This window comes from Conger conger, chromosome 3 (assembly GCF_963514075.1).
Source record: "Conger conger chromosome 3, fConCon1.1, whole genome shotgun sequence".
NCBI classification, from domain to species: Eukaryota; Metazoa; Chordata; class Actinopteri; order Anguilliformes; family Congridae; genus Conger; species Conger conger.
Genome location: NC_083762.1, coordinates 20,830,511 through 20,849,538, shown reverse-complemented (window position 1 = coordinate 20,849,538; position 19,028 = coordinate 20,830,511). Strand labels below are relative to the sequence as shown.

The following is a 19,028-nucleotide window of genomic DNA, read 5'->3' as shown; positions in this document are numbered from 1 at the left end:
CTTCTGGTCACTATGAATTATGGAAGCTACACAGCAAGATGCACATAACTAGTTAGCTACGAAAACAGGATAGCTAGATTACAGTTTGCCAACAAGTACCTAAAAGAGCCTGCAGATGAACCCCTCTAAGTTTATTGGACAGGGTTTCATCCCACAGCAAGACAATGAACCCAAACATACTGCTAAAGCCACAAAGGAGTTGTAAAAACTGGCCATTCACCTAACTGAATCCAAGTGAACATGCATTTCATATGCTGAAGAGAAGACTTACAGCAACTAGCTTCCAGTACAAGCAGACGGTGAAGATGGCTTTAGTGCAGGCCTGCCAGAGCATCACTAGAGAAGATACTCTGCACTTGGTGATGGGTCACAGACTTGAAGCAGTCATTTCATGCTGTAGATATATGACTAACATACTAATCATAAGTACTTCCATTTGCATAACATTTGTATGTCCCAAACATGGTGCCCTGAAATGGGGGGCTATGTATGGCAGCTAACAGTATGGACCTCACTGTATATATTTATACATGGATTTTCTCATTAAGCAAATCTGTTTGAATTTACTGCACATATAACTGTTGCCTAAAGTGAAATTGCTACTGAAGCTAACCACCCTGAAGAAAGAGATGGCCAGAAACATTCTTTAATAATTGATCCGTCTCCATTCAGCATTACTAAAGCTGAACTTATGACCCAGCAGCTCTTTCTGTGTAACTTGGTTATGCTACTGTATCATGGCCTTGTCCCTGGGAACATTTAGCCTGGACAGTTTAATTACTGAAGGGTGTGCAGTGAAATAAAATATTTCTGTGTAAATCCACCTTACATTTGGAGTGCTCCAGGGAGTCCTCTTTGGTGATGTAACTACTGTGAATGTTTTCAATGTATTTTCTTTTTTCTATGTACTGTTATTCTGTAAAGTGTGTCAAATGAAACTGATTTGAATGACATAATGACATCTGTAATTAACAACCATAACTTGCTGCAGTTTGTATTCTACTAATATTTCCTAATAATATTTAAAACAGTAACCCAAAGCACAGGTGCTCGAGTCCCGGACACACTATTGCTGCCTATGTTTAGAGGTTTGCATTGACGAGGCAGCTATCGGTTTAGACTTGCCAGCGAAAGATGGGGGGGAAACCGGGAATTTTTATTGGTCTCATGATGCACTAACCAAGAATATGCTAACCTCGTTCTCCTCCGAGTATCGAAAACAGCGAGAATAGGCTCGTGTGAAAGGCTGACGCAGCAGGAGCAGTAGCTGGTGATAGTTCGGGGCTAGGAAAATGGGAAAATCGGGAATAAAATATAATATAAAACAAAAAATGACTGAGCTAGAGGAACCTCAGTAAGTTACCATCATTCTATACCATGCCATACCATTCTATACCATCATTTATCTCTGCAGGGAGACACTGGCTATGGCGTGATCGGGGAACGAGGACTCCCAGGGATTGCTGGCGCTAAGGGGCAGCTCGGCAGGCCAGGAGAGCCTGGGATTGGGTACCAGGGCTCTCCTGGTATCCGTGGGCTGCCTGGAGACCCGGGTATCAATGGCCTTCCTGGACAGCCTGGCTTACCTGGGCCCCCAGGTAGGAGCACTGTGTTAACTGTGTGAGCCTGCAAATGGGAAGCCCCACCCAAGGGAGAAGGGAACACAGACCTACAGTATGCAGTGTTTCCAAGGATGTTCTTTTATGAACAGAATTTTCCAGTCATAATAGCAAGCCTTACTTCAACAAGATGGCTACGCAGCCAAATGGACAGATGGTCAGGAAGGACGCGCTCGTGGATGCGCTCAAAAGCCTGGCTTGCTGTGATTTTTTCCCTTCTCGCTGCAATTTATTCTTCATGTTTCAGCTTCCTTTGCCTGTTTGCCTTGAGCAACATTCACTGCTTAACTGATTGATACACATCAATGTGATTTAATGGCTGTGAATGTGCAACAGCTGCTGTGTTTGTGCTGTCTCAGGGGAAAATGACTGCATACTGTGGCAAAGTATAAATGAAGCATAAGAGCAAAAGCATCATTATTATAACACTGACAAATAATATCTTACAATAATAATACACTTCATAAATATGAATTATGAAATGTATGCAAATACTTTCAAATGTATGCCATTTCGATCACTATTAAGCTCATAGTTTAAGAATGATTTGCAGTCAAATTTCTTTTCTGAAATTGTATGACACAAAACCAATTCAGCTGTATAGGTGTGAGTGTGTGTGCTCGTGTATGAGTGTGATGATTAGTTTTGCATTTCTATGACAGATATGCCTTTGCTAACCTTATTTACCAATTCATTTTGTTTGTTATATGATCATGAGCACTTGGTCATTCCATTTCCAGACAGGGGGACTGAAGAAAAAGAGAGAATACAATAAATAATTAAAATGATAAATTATAAATAATTGGCTGATACATGGCTCTGTTCTTTACAAAAATTATATTGGAGGAAATTATTTGGGATATGAATAAGGACAGTCCATTGATGATTTCCCCATCAATCTCCTTCTCTCTCTCCTCCCTCTGGAATGGAATAGCTTTGAACCTGCACTACTGAGTCCAAAAATTGCTTTTGCATTAACTGAATGAGCCTGAATAAACCTTGCTGATTATATTTGCATTTTGAAATGCAACCCTCTGAGCTGTGGGCTTGTGCATAATGATTGGCAAGTTGATGACCTGTTTGAATGATTGACAGCCTGTCTTGCAATCTCTCAGTCTCTCTCACCCTCCTGTGCATGTTGTCTGACCAGGTGACTGTTGCTGTGGGCAGGCGGGGGTTAATGAGGCCTCTTTGGAAGAGGGAGGTGAGATGCCAAGAGCTGCAGCTAGGACTGCTTAAGCACCAGTGGCTCACGTTGTATCAGACACCTCAAGATGAGAGCATCCCCCACCCTCTCCCCACCACCTTCCACAAACAGACTCCCCCCTTTTTACCTTCTTGAGGTGTTTGATACAATCAGCCAGTGATCTTTCCACTGTGGACAGGACTTCATTACTGCAGTATGCGCCTTTGTTTAACCGCTGCGCAGTCACCCAGCAGTGTGAAAATACACTATTGCTTTCCCTGTTTGCCCAATCAGTGCCAATCAGCCCTGGTGCATGTGACTATTGTAGCTATGGTGGGTGCTGCTTTAACATGGGAGGGGGTATGGGAGGGCTGTGTTTCAGAGAGAAGAAGGTGAAGTGAGATAATGTTTGGAAAGGGGGCAGTGGGGGGGGGGCAGAAAGTGCAAGATGGTGAATTAAAGGATGGGCTACAGGAGGTAAGAGCCTGGTTCACCTAGCAGCGATCAGTTCAATTCAATTTTCACTGAATGCATGAATCACTCACTTTCAACAACTGGTAACAGTAAAAATAAATAATCTAATATCTCTCAAGTTTCTCCAGTAACCCGAGTGGTAAAGGTGCATTCATACAATCTGGTGTAATCCTTTTTCATCATAGCTATGCCTTCAAAACTCACATTTGACTTTTACATAAGACAAGTAGTTACATAAGACAAGTAGCTGCAGTTGAATTTGTTGGTCATTTAGTAAGGAAAAATGGATATGGTGTAAGTAGCGATGGAAGGCATAGTAATGCCCAGTCTTTAAGGAGAAACGTGTAGAGCCCCCTGTGTGAGAGTGACTCAGGAACTGCCCTTGCCACCTCTGTTAACACTGCTGTGGTGTTGGTAGGCGCAACTTTGCCCTGTCGGGTCTCCGGTGAAGATGGTGAACCAGGTCCACCTGGATTCCCAGGGCCTCCAGGTACGTCACCAATATTTCTAATTTTTCGGCCTGACAAACCTTGGTCTCTGAAGGCTTCATATGTCTTAAAATAACATTTCAGGAAATTTACTGTAAGATACCAATGAGGGATAAGCTGAAATAGTCTACAGGTAAATATTTTAGGATAATAGTAATTAATGTATAAATAGCTATATGTAAGTGTATACAAGTTAACAAATGCTTATGGTATCTGGCTGTCAATCAGGAGATAAAGTTAGCTACACATTTTCACAGATACTGTGTAATTCAGTAAATGCAACTTCCAACTTTACAGTGCAATGCAGATTGATACATGCTGAACCCCCTTAGCTACAACTCTATAATATTAACAGTTGTCATTCAATAAAAAAAAGTGTATACATTTGCCAAGACATATTGATTGTACAATAGGGAATTGATTTATTTTTTAAATTATTATCTTTAGGTGTAAAATCTATTTTCTGTTAGGATATTAACAGCATACACATCAAGGTAATTAAGGAGTCATTAAAGATCATTGATTGGTCGATAACCTCTATTGCTTTCTGTTTTTGTTCAGGGTTGAAAGGCCAGCCTGGTTTCCCAGGGGATCCTGGGCGACGTGGTTTTGATGGCATAAAGGGTGACAGAGGTGACCCAGGCACTGGGGGGCTGCCTGGACCACCGGGTAAGAGTCGCAACTACAACTCCCACAACTCCCAGTTCTGGTACCACAGCGGTGCTCAGATTAACACATTTGTTCTGTATTGTCAGAAGCTCCACTGAACCAGAGCTCTCATTCCCAAAGGAGCCTCTGTCCTAATCAGGCTGTCACTTCCATTTTTGTCTTCCTTTTCAGGCTTCACAGGCCCCAGGGGGGACCCAGGGGCCCCAGGGCTCTCGACTGACGGCTTTCCTGGCGCTCAGGGAAAGAATGGTCTGCCAGGTCTTCCTGGGGAGAAGGGAAAACCGGGTGAGGTGCTGGGGGCCTCTGCAGGAGACCCAGGACTCCCTGGACTCCCTGGAGAACTCGGAGACAAAGGACAGGCAGGGACACCTGGACTGCCAGGTGGACCAGGTGGGCTTTGTCACAATTTTATTCTCTCGTGATTCGCATTAGTATGATTTATAATGATATCATCACATATGGCCAGGCCCGTTCTTAGTCCTGGTTTTCTCACTAATTTGTTATTTAAGTAAGTCTACTGTATTCACTGAACACCAACCACAAATTAAGGAAATACAACTAAAGCTGCATTTCAGCCCACTCTAAGTGCTAAGGAAGTCTGTAAATTAAATTAAGCCACATACTTTAAATGGAACTGGTTTATCTACGTAAGGCGCATTGCACACATGGTGCCGTGCTGTGCCCTTTCCTTTAGACGTGCCAGTGCTAACCATGTCCTAGTGTCCCATGGTGTAATGCCATTTTGTGATAGTATCGCCCAGGGAGGGAAGATATCGACCAGAGAGGGTCTTTCCTGCCTTATCACTCCAGGCACCTGCAACTCATATGTCAGTTACGTCAGCTGACAGCTCAGCACAGTTGCTGTAATGCATTAGCAAGCAGATTGTAGAGTGAGAAAACCCTCCTGAACTGACAGAGGATAATTGGACAGGCCCACAGATGAAACTGGACATCCAGAAGTTGTGTCGAAGAGTAGAGATCAATCGAATTTTCATTAAATAAAATATTTTTTGTTAGTTGATTGGTCATGCTGAAATGAATTGAGATCAGTAGTTGGTTAGCAGCTCAAGTTCAGTTAGTTATAAGCTAGTGTCTGTGTCAGCGTTTGCTGATTGAGGTACTTGTGACTTGTGACTTGAATCGTCATGAACTGCAATATCATAAGACAATGCAGAGTTCTGAATTCTGGTGCACCCCCACACCCTGAGCTCCAGTCCATACTGTCACTCTCATTTCACTAATCTATGCTTGTCCTGCTGCTACAGGTTTTGATGGGCGTTCGGGGGTACCTGGGCTAAAGGGCGAGCGAGGTGAAGATGGCTATCCCGGAATCCCAGGTCAGCCTGGCCTACCTGGGGAAGGTGGGCAAGGAGGGATCCCAGGCCCTGCAGGAGCTGTTGGGAACAAGGGTTTCCCTGGAGCTCCAGGTGAGGAAGAGACCCTGACAGCAGTGACACATTGAGGCAGACTACCGAGCGACATATTACTCATGGTCAACACTGAGTCAGAATCAGAGTGTAACAGAGTTCCACCTCCTGAATGAATAAGAAGTACACAGATAAGGTGCACATCACATTTGGCGACTCGGTCATATCATAGTTGTCTCAAATTTGTGAGTTAACTTTTGTTTTGTGATTTCTGTTGTGCTCTGGCATCTGCTAATGCTTTTTATAACACAATTAGTCAAAAGAATAGAACATATTCACAGTAATATTTCTGGTAATGCTGATGGTAAGGATCACTTGTACGTTGAAGGACAAAATGGCTCTTCCTAAATCGTATCTTCACTGTGTCAACGTGTTGATTTCAGATTAATTATTGAGAAAATCTTTCGCTTTCCTTGTTTTTGGATTCCCCTCACCAGATAAGCTGATGACATTTCAGAGCAATCCTGCTCATATGCTTTTATGAAGTACCTAACCCAGTGCTCAGTGCTCAGTTCATACAATAGTAGGGCAGGAGTCTGACAGTCCCCAAGGCCCGGAATGCCTCAGGCCAAATCCTCAAATCAGCGTGTGTGACCTACCTACCTACACCTACCCATTTTGCAGGGTTATTAAAATGGGGTTTAGAGAGACTATGATGCATCAACTTCTGGGATCCAACCAGTAATAAATAGCCATGCATCAAATTGTTCTTCTTTACTCTGTTAGGGCTCCAATAAGTGGATAGATCAGGCTGGCTATTTTGATAATCCTGCAGGTTTTTTTCCATTAACATTTAATCATCAGACAGTCCTCGGGGACACAGTAACTCAACACACATTGACAAGGTTTTCAGAATGATACAGGAACAGCTACTGGGCCTTGCGTGTACAGTCCAAACCGGACACACTCGAGAGAAAGGGAGTAGCTTTCTCGTGCTGGTGCTCATCATTCCCAGACATCCCTCTCTACGTTGCTGCTGCGTTTCTCTTTGAAAATCTCCGTTGGCCTGTTTTTTTTATCTTCCTCACCGTGGGTCTCTTTTCATCCTTCTCCTCCACCACCACCACCATCACCATCCTCCCATCCCTCCATTTCTGGTGTCACATTCTGTTCTTGGTGTGGGGTCACTCCCTAGGCTGTCAAGGTGAGAACTGCTCCTGCTGCTGCTGGCCCCTGTAGTGTTGAAACAAAGTCGAACCTAATCGGCCCTACTGCCTCTCCGTGCGCCCATGAGCCTGGGTTGGCACGTAAAGACCTAACCCCCTACAGTGACCTCCTTCTCTAACCAAGCCAGGCACTGAGTGAGGAGAGCATGTCCCAAACCACACCGAGACCTGAAGGCCAATGCACACCTGTTCACTCTCCTCCTTTATAATCTAAGGCTTGGAGTAAGGAGGGAAGAGGATAGCAACAGTAGTTTTATGTATAGACATATTTTGTGATTCAGCAGTACTCTAAGTGAATTATTTTATGGTAAAGTATAGCACTTTAACAACTTGCTACTTGATTCATTTAAGCCTTGGCCTTCTCTTCTCTACTGTTAAAGGCATGTCCCTTTTGATCTCCTCTGTAGATTGACATGAAGAGTGCTGCAGTTGTATGTGTGTGTGCGGGTGTATGTGTGTGCGCGTGTGTGTGTGCATGTGTGTGTGTATGTGTGTGTGTGTGTGTGTGTGTGTGTGTGTGTGTGTGTGTGTGTGTGTGTGTGAGAGAGAGGGAGAGAGGGGGGGGCGAGAGGGAGAGAGTGACATTCACTGAGAATGAGTGTATAACACCCAGTGGTTTCCCATGGTTGACATACACTAAGCCCCAGCTTCTTTCATGTGGTTATCAATGATTATATACTGAAACATTACTAATTTACATATTTTCTGCTTTAACCCCTGCTTCGCTTGTGTGGCATTAATAAACATAAGAAACTACCAACCAGATAATCACTGTAGAAATCACTAGGGATTGACTACCAATGTAGCATTTTGACAGTTTGACCCTAAACCTACTTGGTGGTGTGCTATTGGCTTTGGCTTTCTAAGGCTTTGTAGCATCATCTAATGTGCTATTTAGCAGAGGCGCTCTGGTTCTGTGCTTTTTAGAGTAGTATCTGCTTAGAAGTTATAGATGACAAGCTTGAAAAATGTCATTGACCAAGATGCGCAATGCGCCAGTCAAAGATATGAAAACATGCATACAGTAAGTATGATAACAAGGTTGAAGAGCACTTCCCTTGAAAAATGTCATGAATGTTGAATAGGAGTTCTTATGTCTTATTAGTATTATGTCCTTTGGTATTACTATCAAGTATGACTGCGGAAAAAAAGTTATATATGGTTTCAAGTTTACGTAGATTATGTAACTCTTTCTAGTACTTGTGCTAACAGCATCACTCCCAAGGAATAAAAGTGCACTCTCTTAATTCATAATGATACTATAGTACTAACTGAATAATGATTGCAGCCTCTAATCAACAAATAATTTTCTAAATTAAATTAATCCGTTTAATTGTGAATAATGTATTTGATTGGACCAGGGATTCTTTACCCTCCCTACTTTTTTGTTTAAAATGTCTCCTTCTCTGTTTCATGTTTCATTACCTGATGTTTCCGTAACGTTGCATCACTCTGTTGTATGTGCTCATATGGCTGTTTTATGGCTTCATTTTCATTCACATTGCTACTGTGAGTTACGTCCCTAAATTCATGTATGTTTACAGTTTAAATAAACTTAATCCTGTATTTTGTTTGGCATGTGTACTGAGGGGGCATCTGGACTGAGAAAATCCAATAATATTAGTGAACATGTTCCAAGTTAAGGATTGGAAACATGAAAAGAAAATGTGCACTGCAGACAGCCAGACAGAGCAGCAGGACGCTGGTGTTGTGTAGCCTGCCTGTAGGGTGACGGTGGGGGGGCCTCAGCCCTGCAGGATGTGGCCTTAGCCTTGTTTCACTGCTTAGTCTCCTAAGAGCTGTTAGGCCAGCAGTTGACCACTCTGTTCAATTACCTGCAGGATTCCCAGGGCTCAAGGGCTCTGTCGGAGAACCCGGACCACCAGGGCCTGCAGGAATGAAGGGCCTGCCCGGAGATGGAGGGAACCCTGGTCAACCAGGACTCAGGGGCCCCCAAGGGCCACCAGGAACTGCCGCCGGAAATGGCATCCCTGGAGCACCAGGAAGGAAGGGTAATGTGCTTTTCCAAATACATAATTAAAGACGTAGACCTGAAGGTCCCTGTCAAGAAGAATCCGTCTGTGTAAGTTTCTTGTAGCAGGAGGCATTATTGACTATATGCTATAAGTCTCTTTTCATCTATCTCCATAGCAGGGGCCTTTGTGTATGTGTCTCCCTACTTCTGTAAGTGTTAATTTGTGTTTGTTATGCAGGTGAGAAGGGGTTAGCTGGTATGTTGGGGTTCCCTGGAATGCCAGGAAGCCCTGGTGCCCCTGGGGTAACTGGGTCAAAGGGTTTACCGGGCTTCCCTGGACGGGGTGGCTTGCCAGGAGAAATTGGCACCACGGGTCTAAAAGGTACAGTCAGACCTTGAATACAGTTGGTGGGGGGCAGTACTGTATTTATAATTGCAAGTGAAATGTGAATAGTGTCCCAGTAATCCAGTTTCATCGTTGTATCTTTTTTTTAATGAAATTAGTCAAAGTAATACATTTATTAAATGAAAAGATAAAAATAGAGATAATTTTTGGTGCTCACACATCTTGGTGTCTTGACTATATATAGCGTTCCTGTCTAAAAAGATATTAAAAATTTTCTAGTGGAATTTGTGAATGAACAGCAGATTTATCATAGGTCTTCATGACCGGATCTCTTTTGGCAACTTCATTAAAATTTAAACTTTTTGTGTGCCATTCTCTGGTGCGTTATCAATTAGTCTATATATAGTTTTTATATATTTTTTCCAGAGACTTGACTTTGTGGATTTGCATGTCTGTGTTTGTGCCTTTTAATGAGGTGTGGTGTAGATTTAAACCTGTAGTGGGCAATGTGAACTCAGATGTGACTTGTTTCAGGGGATCGGGGGACACCTGGTCTGCCTGGACCGGCATCTCTACCTCCCCGAGTCGGCCTGCTGGTGAAAGGGGAGATCGGGGACAGTGGCCAAAGCGGCTATTCTGGATTCCCTGGACCAAGAGGTATTGTACAGCATTACATTACATTACATTAATGGCATTTGGCAGACGCTCTTATCCAGAGCGACATACGGTTGATTACACTAAGCAGGAGACAGTCCTCCCCTGGAGCAATGCAGGGTTAATGGCCTTGCTCAAGGGCCCAACGGCTGTGCAGATCTTATTGTGCCTACACCGGGGATTCGAACCACCGACCTTGCGGGTCCTGGTCATGTACCTTAACCTCTACAATATGGGCAGCAGTGCTTACAGACCAGCAATCAGTGAAAGTGTCTGTACTGTGAAAAAGGAAGGGTGTGCAAAATATTAAAAGCATAAATTAAATTGTGATAATAATTGTAAAATGAGCCCAATATAGTCAAAATGTGATGTGTTTCTGGTCTGATATCGTGGGCCATTATCTTCCCACCTGCAGGTGATAAAGGAGGCCCGGGGTCAGCAGGGCGGCAGGGCCGGCCCGGTCTGCCTGGACGACCTGGTCAGGAGAAGGGCAAACCTGGGGTACCAGGCCTCCCTGGAACCTCCAATGTTCCTGGCCTGCCTGGACCCAAGGGATCTCCAGGAATTATTGGCTTCTCTGGCATGCCAGGGCCTAGGGTAAACATAAACAAGCACATGCACATACACATACACACACAGAATGGTCATTCAACAGGTCATAGCAAACACCCTAAACACATGGATACACGCACGCACACACATGGATACATGCACACAAACACATGGTCTTTTGAAGGGTTTGTTTGAAAATTTGTTACATTTATAACCAAGTTTAGTCTATTTGTACAGTGTAAACTGAAACCATTTGAGTCATAGTAGATTGCTGTAACAGAAGTATGATCTTTTCATGGTCGCTTTTGTGTGATGTGTGCTATGCTTCAGGGTGATGATGGGGCACCTGGTCAACCTGGATTCCCCGGAGGCCCAGGACAGCCTGGTAGAAAAGGTGAGTTTCTACTGCAATGTTGTCACAGATACAGAAAATTACTTTTATAACCCATTGGCACTGAACTAGCCAGTTGCCCTCAGAGGTTGCCCTGTGGTGTACAGCAGTCACACGGTGTGAATGCTCTTGTCTCTCCCTAGGTGAGCGTGGTGATTCCTTCAGTATACCTGGAGCCCCTGGTGCTAAAGGACTTCCTGGAGACCCTGGATTACATGGTGAGTGTCACATGGTTTTACTGCCTACTGACTCCCTCTACCACACTACAGTCAATTTAAATGGATGTTCAAGATTTTCAAGTAAAATATGGGCTTATTTTGTGATGCGACAAATCACCATATCCATAACTTTTCTGCAACCCTCTTATGGTGCTCTGTGAAGTAATGAGCACTGGTTTCTCTTCATACCCTGCCCCTGTCTCATGGTGTCCTGTAGGTAGAAGAGGTAACACAGGCCTTCCAGGAGATGCTGGTTTCCCTGGAAGTTCTGGATACAGTGGACAGAAGGGCCAACCTGGAGAGCCAGGTCGTCCAGGACAGATGGGTAAGCTATGTTATATTTCACAAAAGAGGGGGAAAAGAGCCATGGAATCATTATCAACCTAATGTAATGAACTGTAAATGCAAAGGTTTTTCAAGAGAAATTTTCCTGAAAATATTAAGTCTAACACTTGCATTTATTTGTTGTTAACTGTAAAAAATGCTCTCACAGGTACCCCAGGGTTCCCTGGTAGCAAAGGCCAAGGTGGTTTCCCAGGAGTCAGAGGGTTGGATGGTTCACCTGGTTTTCCTGGAACTCCAGGAGCTCTTGGCCAGAAAGGTCCGCATCAGGGGTATCTTTTTAGTGAATTTTAGTGTGAATGTTAATTTTTCTGTTCACCTATCCTCTGCCATTTAAAACTTTAAAACCTTGCAAATAGGGATGTATGACATACATTATATACAAATAGAATATTGCAAATTGTGAAAAATAATAATCTTTCAGATATTAACAATAGGATTGACACTGTCCTTCATTGTTGGTGCTTTTGAAAATCATAATGTGAATTCCTGTGCAGGTTTACCTGGCTCTCCAGGTCTTGATGGTCTCAATGGACTCGGAGGGGCGAAAGGTCTACCTGGAACTCCAGGTTAGTGAATACATCTTCTTTTGTACTTCAAAATATTTTTTCATAATTAAATTGACTTAGTAGATGATTCCAGAGAAAAGTCCTCCCCAGTATTTTGTTCCAGTCCCCTGGATTTTCTAGATGGCACAATAGCCAGGAGGTAGACTTTCCACCAGATAATTCACACTCAAAAGTAGTTATTTGCACAGCATTTAAAGCAAAATTGTACCCATATTCATTTCTTCAGGCTGAGCCCTGAAACATCTATGCTGTGCTTTGTTGTGCATTTAGTTTTTCAATATGGATATCTTATACAGTAAAGGGATTCAGTTTTACATATTGAACATATTCAAAATTCTATTTTAAAAACATGTATGATGATAATATACTGTACTACCACCATGCAAGAGGCACTGCAGCATAATGGCTACAACTGTGCTCTTAGGGTATTGGTTTGATGCCCAAGTTGTAGCCTACTGCATGCCTAGGATCTAAATGTAAAATATAATAAATACTTTCTTCCAGACTGTTTGTATGATTGACATCTGAGACTCAGTTTAAAAAAACTTTGGCTCCAACCCTTCTCTTTATCAGGTCTTAGTGAAGGAGGCCGACCTGGGGCACCAGGCTTTCCTGGGCTGAAGGGGGAAAGAGGGCCATCTTTATCAGGAGGTCCTGGCATCCCTGGAGCCAAAGGGGCCAGAGGAAACCAAGGTGAGAGGGACATGCTTGACAGCTGCTGCGTAGGCTGAAAAATAAAACTCAATACCCGAGAAATATTTAGCAAGTTTGAGAAGTTTATCAAAACTAGCTGCACTTTGTCGCTGAAGTCCCAAGAACCTTTTGTGAAATTTGAATAACTTAATATCAGCACATGGTTAAAAAAAGGAATGAATCATAATTACTGCTAATGATTATGACAATTATGTGGTCTGCAGGTACCCCTGGTGGGGTAGGTTTCCCTGGTCTACCTGGACCTCAAGGGGTCTCCGTCACCTCTGACATTGTAGGGCCCCCTGGAGATCTCGGTCTACCTGGATTAGATGGAGAGCAAGGTATGCACTGCATCTCAACATCTCATTTTCTTATTCTTATACTCCCTTTAGAGGAAATCTCTTTTCAGCCTTTATAAGCATTTATTTTCATTGTTTTTGTTGGTTGATCATGCCGTAAAGCACTTCTACTGCCTCCTGTCTGGTTCTTATGTGTAATCTGTGTTATTGGTCAGGTTTCCGTGGCCGCCCAGGCCCCATGGGTCCTGCTGGCCCGGGCACTTACCAGGGTGACAGAGGTGACTCAGGACTCCCTGGCTTCCCTGGCATACCTGGTGCACTTGGAGACCCTGGGGCCCCAGGAGCCTCTGGACAGCCTGGCAGCCCAGGACTTAAAGGTGATGAAAGGGTTTATTAATGTTATAATAGTAAGAGAAAGCAGAGGCACTGAAGCATATTCGGTTGAAACTTTGACTTGGGAACCTCTGGTTTCAGACTGACCAGTCAATCAAAATGGTATGAAACCAGAAGTAGCTTGCACTAAGCTTTAAATGCTATCAAAATTAGATAAAGGGGCATATTTTAGGACTATTGCACTTGGTACACATGTACACCAGCTTGTTAATACAAATAATCAACCAATCAACCAAGCAATGCATAAAAGCTTGCAGACATGGTCAAGAGCTTCAGCTGTTTTTCAGACCAAATGTCAGAATGGTGTGGAAATGTGATCTAAGTGATTGAGTATCTCAGAAACTGCTGATCTCCTGGGATTTTCACACACAACAGTCTCTAGAGTTTGCAGAGAATAGTGCAAAAAACATAAAACATCCAGTGAGCAGCAGTTCTGAGGCCAGAAACATGTTGTGAATGAGTGAGGTCAGAGGAGAAGGGCCAGACTGGTTGAAGCTGACTGGAAGGTGACAGTAACACAAATAACCACGCATTACAGTGGTACACTGTGTCTCTGAACACACACAAACCACAAACCACAAAATGGATAGGCTACAGCAGCAGAGGACTTAATAAGTCTAGAAAATAAGTCATGATTACCTAATAAAGTGCTCACTAAGTATTGGAGATGTTTTGCTGCCAATAAATTCAACAAAGTACCAAGAAATCTGGTTGCCTCCAGCCTGAGGACTCCAAACATCCACACAGAAATGGTTGAGTAAAAACAACATCCATGTTCTGCTGTGGCCATCGCAGTCTCCAGACTTGAATCCCATCAAAAACCTGTGGTCAAAACTGTAGAGAAATCCAAGAAAGGTTCTGAAAAGTTCTGCATGGAGGAATGGTCAAAAATCTTAATCTTAATATTATCACAAATTTTAGGAAAAGACCCCTGGCTGTCATCTTTGCCAGGGGGTATTAAACCAGGGGTGCCAATAATTGTGGAACCTGTTTTTTGGGGAAATACATTTTTTTACTTGGTTGATTGCATTTAATCATTAATAAACTACTTTACACGTGTTGGAAAATAAAGCTGAGATCAGTAACTATTCTTTTTTTAGTTTACAGCATTTTTGTTAATGTTTATCAATAATATTTGCCAATAATTCTTGAGCCCACTGTGAAGCGTCAATTCTTCTGTGTTAATATTCCTGGATCCTCAGCAACTAACAAACAGCTGTTCCTCTTTCTTTATCGGTCCTGCAGGCGAAAGGGGTGAAATGGGGTTCAGTGGAACTTCAGGACAACCAGGCATCCAGGGAGACCCTGGATACTATGGGAGACAAGGGCCAAAGGGGCTCACAGGTTTGAAATGAGGATAAACATTACATTTTGATCATTTGTTCATTATTATATATTTTTCTGACATCATGATGTTAAGCAGCCTAAGAAAAGCCTTTCCCAGATTACATTCCGCTGAACAAATAAGATTTCAAATCGCTGGATAATGTTTACTCAGGATCGGCGATAAGGTCAGGTGAACATCAGGCAGATAACCCTTCTCTTCATGTGTCCTAGGGCCGGCTGGCAGGAAGGGACTCCCTGGTATAGTTCTTGCACCACCTGAAATTCCGATGCCTAAAGGAGAGCTTGGAGTTCCAGGAAACCCAGGGTTTCCTGGAGAGTTGGGCCCTGCTGGTCAGCCTGGGAGTCCTGGCCGCCATGGTGAGAGCAAGGTTCCGGTAGTAGTAATAATAACAGCTAAATTATGTAGCTTTTTATTCATCCATTTAATTGAATCCATGAAGAAGAGCGGGGCGACATGGCTCAGGCAGTAAGAGCAGTCGTCTGGTAGTCGGAGGGTTGCCGGTTCGATCCCTGCCCGGGCTGTGTCGAAGTGTCCCTGAGCTAGACACCTAACCCCCAAATGCTCCTGATGAGCTGGTCGGTGCCTTGCATGGTAGCCAATCGCCGTTGGTGTGTGAGTGTGTGTATGAATGGGTGAATGAGAAGCATTAATTGTACAGCACTTTGGATAAAGGCGCTATATAAATGCCAACCATTTGATCAGATTCTTCAAGGCACAGAAATCACTACTTCCCCTACTTCTCCACTGTTATACCCTGGAACATGATGTTGACCATATACAGTACATGAGGAAACATTAGTATATTAGACATTGGTACAGTACATTAGAGGAAAAACGGTTGTTTGTTTACTTTGAATTGTTTCAGGTTCAAAAGGAAAATCTGGACTTCCGGGGAAGTTGGGGCCTACTGGGCCAGAAGGTCTACCAGGATCAATTGGAGATGTTGGGCCAGGAGGACTGCCTGGACTTACTGGAGAGCAGGGTGAGCGGACAGAGAGATAAAGACCAGAGGCTGTGCTGAATGAGTTATTTACTTTTTTTAAATTTAATTTTGGGACCACATTCCTTGATGGACGTGTACCAAAAAGGAGGGGTGGCAGGTTTAACCTTTGTTTAGCGATAGTAGTATTTTCATTTTCATCATCTATATCTTTTATAGCATTAGTGAATTATACATGTCTGTGTAGCTCCACTCATCTGGTCTGATCCATCCCTCCCAGGTACCCCTGGGAAGCAAGGCCCCCCTGGCCCCCCTGGGCTCACTGCCCGCAGCAGCAGTATCGGCTACACGCTGGTGAAGCACAGCCAGTCCAGCCGGGTGCCCATGTGTCCACAGGGCATGGCTAAGCTATGGGAGGGCTACAGCTTGCTGTATGTGGAAGGCCAGGACAAGGCCCACAATCAGGACCTGGGTAAATAGCAAGCATAACAGCAGAGCCTGTCTGCTACACAGAGACCAGAGCACAAGGAACTGTGATGTATTAGCATCTTTGGGTGAGCAGGACCATGGACTGCATACATCCAACTGTTTGTTGCTATGTCACTCAGCTTGCAGATGCCAATATTATGACACGTTGAACATTAAACCTTCACCATGATGCCATATCTACCGCTTCATTGTCTTCCCCCATCTCTTCCACATGTTTCTCTTCCTGTTTGCTTCTGTATCTCTATCCCAGGATTGGCAGGTTCCTGTTTGCCCCGTTTCAGCACCATCCCCTTCCTGTACTGCAATGCGAACGAGCTCTGCTATTTCGCAAGCCGCAATGACAAGTCCTACTGGCTGTCCACCACTGCGCCCATCCCCATGATGCCTGTGGCGGAGCAGCAGATCTCGCAGTACATCAGCCGCTGCTCCGTGTGTGAGACCCCCTCCCAGGCCGTGGCCGTACACAGCCAGGACCTCACCATCCCCACCTGTCCCCAGGGCTGGAGGAGCCTGTGGATTGGCTACTCCTTCCTGATGGTGAGACATTACAGGCTGCCACAAACCTCACTGGGCACAATGTTAAACATTGTTTAACTGCCTTACATGTTCAGTTGAATATTCATTTGTTTACTAAAGACTGATTTGTGAGAAGCTGAATGGATGTTTTGTTGATGCCAGCAAAATGACGCACACCACAATGTACAATTTTGTCCATGCACAACAGTAGTTTGTAAAGCACAGTTGAGAAACAGTAGACCTCTTGGTGTGCATGGTTTGGCATACATGTTTTTCATCTTTCTGATTCGGAGCAGAAGTATGAATGAGCAGCGCAGTAAGTGTGTAGCCCTTGATGCTGACTGAGGCGTGCTGTATCCCTCTTATCAGCACACCGCGGCTGGGGCGGAGGGTGGCGGACAGTCCTTGGTTTCTCCCGGCTCTTGCCTGGAAGACTTCCGCGCCACCCCTTTCATCGAGTGCAACGGCCCCCGCGGGACGTGCCACTACTTTGCCAACAAGTACAGCTTCTGGCTCACCACTGTGCAGCAGGAGCGGCAGTTTGTGGAGGCCCCACCACAGGAGACCCTGAAGGCCGGCCAGCTGCGATCGCGCGTCAGCCGCTGCCAGGTCTGCATGAAGATCTTGTAGCTGAAGGCACAGGTGCACACGCATGTGGAGAGAGACTGACGCCCTGAGCAGAGGATCCAACAGAGTGCCAACAGAGATTTAGGAAATGAGAGAAAACACTGAGAAGCTTCATACCTCCTTCCGCGCCCCTCTTGTCTTGATTATGCAAGGGATTGGGGTAGCCATAAGCATTCCCTGCATTTAGACACCTTTGCATCAAGCGGAGAGGAGGGAGAGGAAGGTATTGTGTCATTGTTCTATCGTAGTTCTTAACTGACATTGGTGCTATATGTTTTCATTTCTTTGTTTTTATTTTCTTGTTGTGTTTTGTCTTATTATTCACGGCTACCTCGGAGAGTGCATCGAAACATCCCTTGGATTAGCACTGAACCGTTGATTTATCATTTAAGTAACAACCAACAGTTAGTTAAAAATGATGTTCATTTCTTTTTATCTGGTTCGCAAATGTATATACATATATTTACTCTCACCTGTATCAACAGGACATACTGGTGCTTTTGTGAATCTCTTGAATTTTAGGGATTCGTTTTTTTAATCCTACCATTTATATAACACAAACCGGCACTTTTGAACACATGAATGAATGAATGCATGAATGAAAAGTAAAACCATATATAATGACATACTGTGTTTCATTTTTATTAGAATGCACATGATTCAGCACCTAGTTGTATTGCACTGATCTAGATTCCTGGGAGAGTGGAGTGGAGTGTCTGTCTAGACCCCTCACTGATAGACTACAGTATCTGCAGTATTGCAGTGCAATTGACTATGGGCTGAGCAGCTGGAGGAGTGAAGAACAAGACAGGCCCTGAAGGGAGATACACAGTTCTGCTATGCTGCCTCTGTAAGGAGTATAGGCATTCACTTAGTCAGTTATACACATACCACAAATATAGACCAGTCTCCTTTTCCAAGTGGAAAACCAACATGTAACTGCCTTTTAAATCATTGTAGTGACACAGAAGTTGAAGGATTTTTTTCTCCCTGATTTTACTTCTATCTTCTGAAAACCAAAAGGGTGGGGGTTTTGATCACCCCTCACTTTTTTCAACCACAAACAGACTTCAAGAAAGACTCTCAATACAACATACTTTAAACACGCAAGTGTGAATCAGATATCCAACATTACACTGCAATACATTTTAAAAAGAAACCAAAGGGTACTGTGTAGAGGTAAACCCTTCCTCTTCAATCACTTGCTTTTTCTGTGAACTCTTTGAAGGGACTGAGTCACACGTGACCACTATGCCCATTGACTTTTATCTGACAGTCTCTCACTGGTAGCCTTGAGTATATGTTTTCCATTTTATTTGTATGATTTTTCACTTATTTGTAAGTTGGATTGTGTAATATTTTACTACACTGAATCCCCTTTGCTATAAAAATAGCAGAAAACTACTATAGTGTGGGGGGGGGGGGGGGGTTATCTGTATATTCGATGGTGAAAGAAACAACCTTTTTATCTATTTGAATACTTTTATCAATTCCATTTATTCTAAAGATTAAGAAAACACATGTATATATAAATAAGAAAAGTGAAAACACTAATCAGTGTGGCTTTGAAATGCTAATCCCTGTTCCACAACATATGGAAATTAATAAGATTTCATTTGAAAATAAGTATTTCATAAAATGTATCTT

General features: G+C 43.6%; 1 protein-coding gene across 4 annotated transcripts in view; it reads left to right on the top strand.

Annotated features, from left to right (window-relative positions):
• The window catches only part of col4a6 (collagen, type IV, alpha 6), a 91,377-nt gene extending 72,587 nt beyond the window's left edge, over window positions 1-18,790 (top strand). For 3 of the 4 annotated variants that reach the window (XM_061234348.1, XM_061234347.1, XM_061234345.1), the window contains 24 exons: window positions 1,415-1,598; window positions 2,770-2,823; window positions 3,698-3,769; window positions 4,329-4,436; window positions 4,608-4,826; window positions 5,702-5,863; window positions 8,871-9,041; window positions 9,243-9,386; window positions 9,885-10,007; window positions 10,420-10,601; window positions 10,887-10,950; window positions 11,091-11,165; window positions 11,383-11,490; window positions 11,659-11,766; window positions 12,005-12,076; window positions 12,650-12,769; window positions 12,994-13,110; window positions 13,284-13,445; window positions 14,707-14,805; window positions 15,019-15,165; window positions 15,675-15,791; window positions 16,030-16,221; window positions 16,489-16,775; window positions 17,124-18,790. In XM_061234348.1, the coding sequence (XP_061090332.1) occupies window positions 1,415-1,598; window positions 2,770-2,823; window positions 3,698-3,769; window positions 4,329-4,436; window positions 4,608-4,826; window positions 5,702-5,863; window positions 8,871-9,041; window positions 9,243-9,386; window positions 9,885-10,007; window positions 10,420-10,601; window positions 10,887-10,950; window positions 11,091-11,165; window positions 11,383-11,490; window positions 11,659-11,766; window positions 12,005-12,076; window positions 12,650-12,769; window positions 12,994-13,110; window positions 13,284-13,445; window positions 14,707-14,805; window positions 15,019-15,165; window positions 15,675-15,791; window positions 16,030-16,221; window positions 16,489-16,775; window positions 17,124-17,384 (3,348 nt within the window). In that variant the 3' untranslated portion in view covers window positions 17,385-18,790. The remainder of the gene's footprint in view (window positions 1-1,414; window positions 1,599-2,769; window positions 2,824-3,697; window positions 3,770-4,328; window positions 4,437-4,607; window positions 4,827-5,701; window positions 5,864-8,870; window positions 9,042-9,242; window positions 9,387-9,884; window positions 10,008-10,419; window positions 10,602-10,886; window positions 10,951-11,090; window positions 11,166-11,382; window positions 11,491-11,658; window positions 11,767-12,004; window positions 12,077-12,649; window positions 12,770-12,993; window positions 13,111-13,283; window positions 13,446-14,706; window positions 14,806-15,018; window positions 15,166-15,674; window positions 15,792-16,029; window positions 16,222-16,488; window positions 16,776-17,123) is intronic. The other variant, XM_061234346.1, reaches the window with a different exon arrangement.
• Window positions 18,791-19,028: the final 238 nt, after the last annotated feature.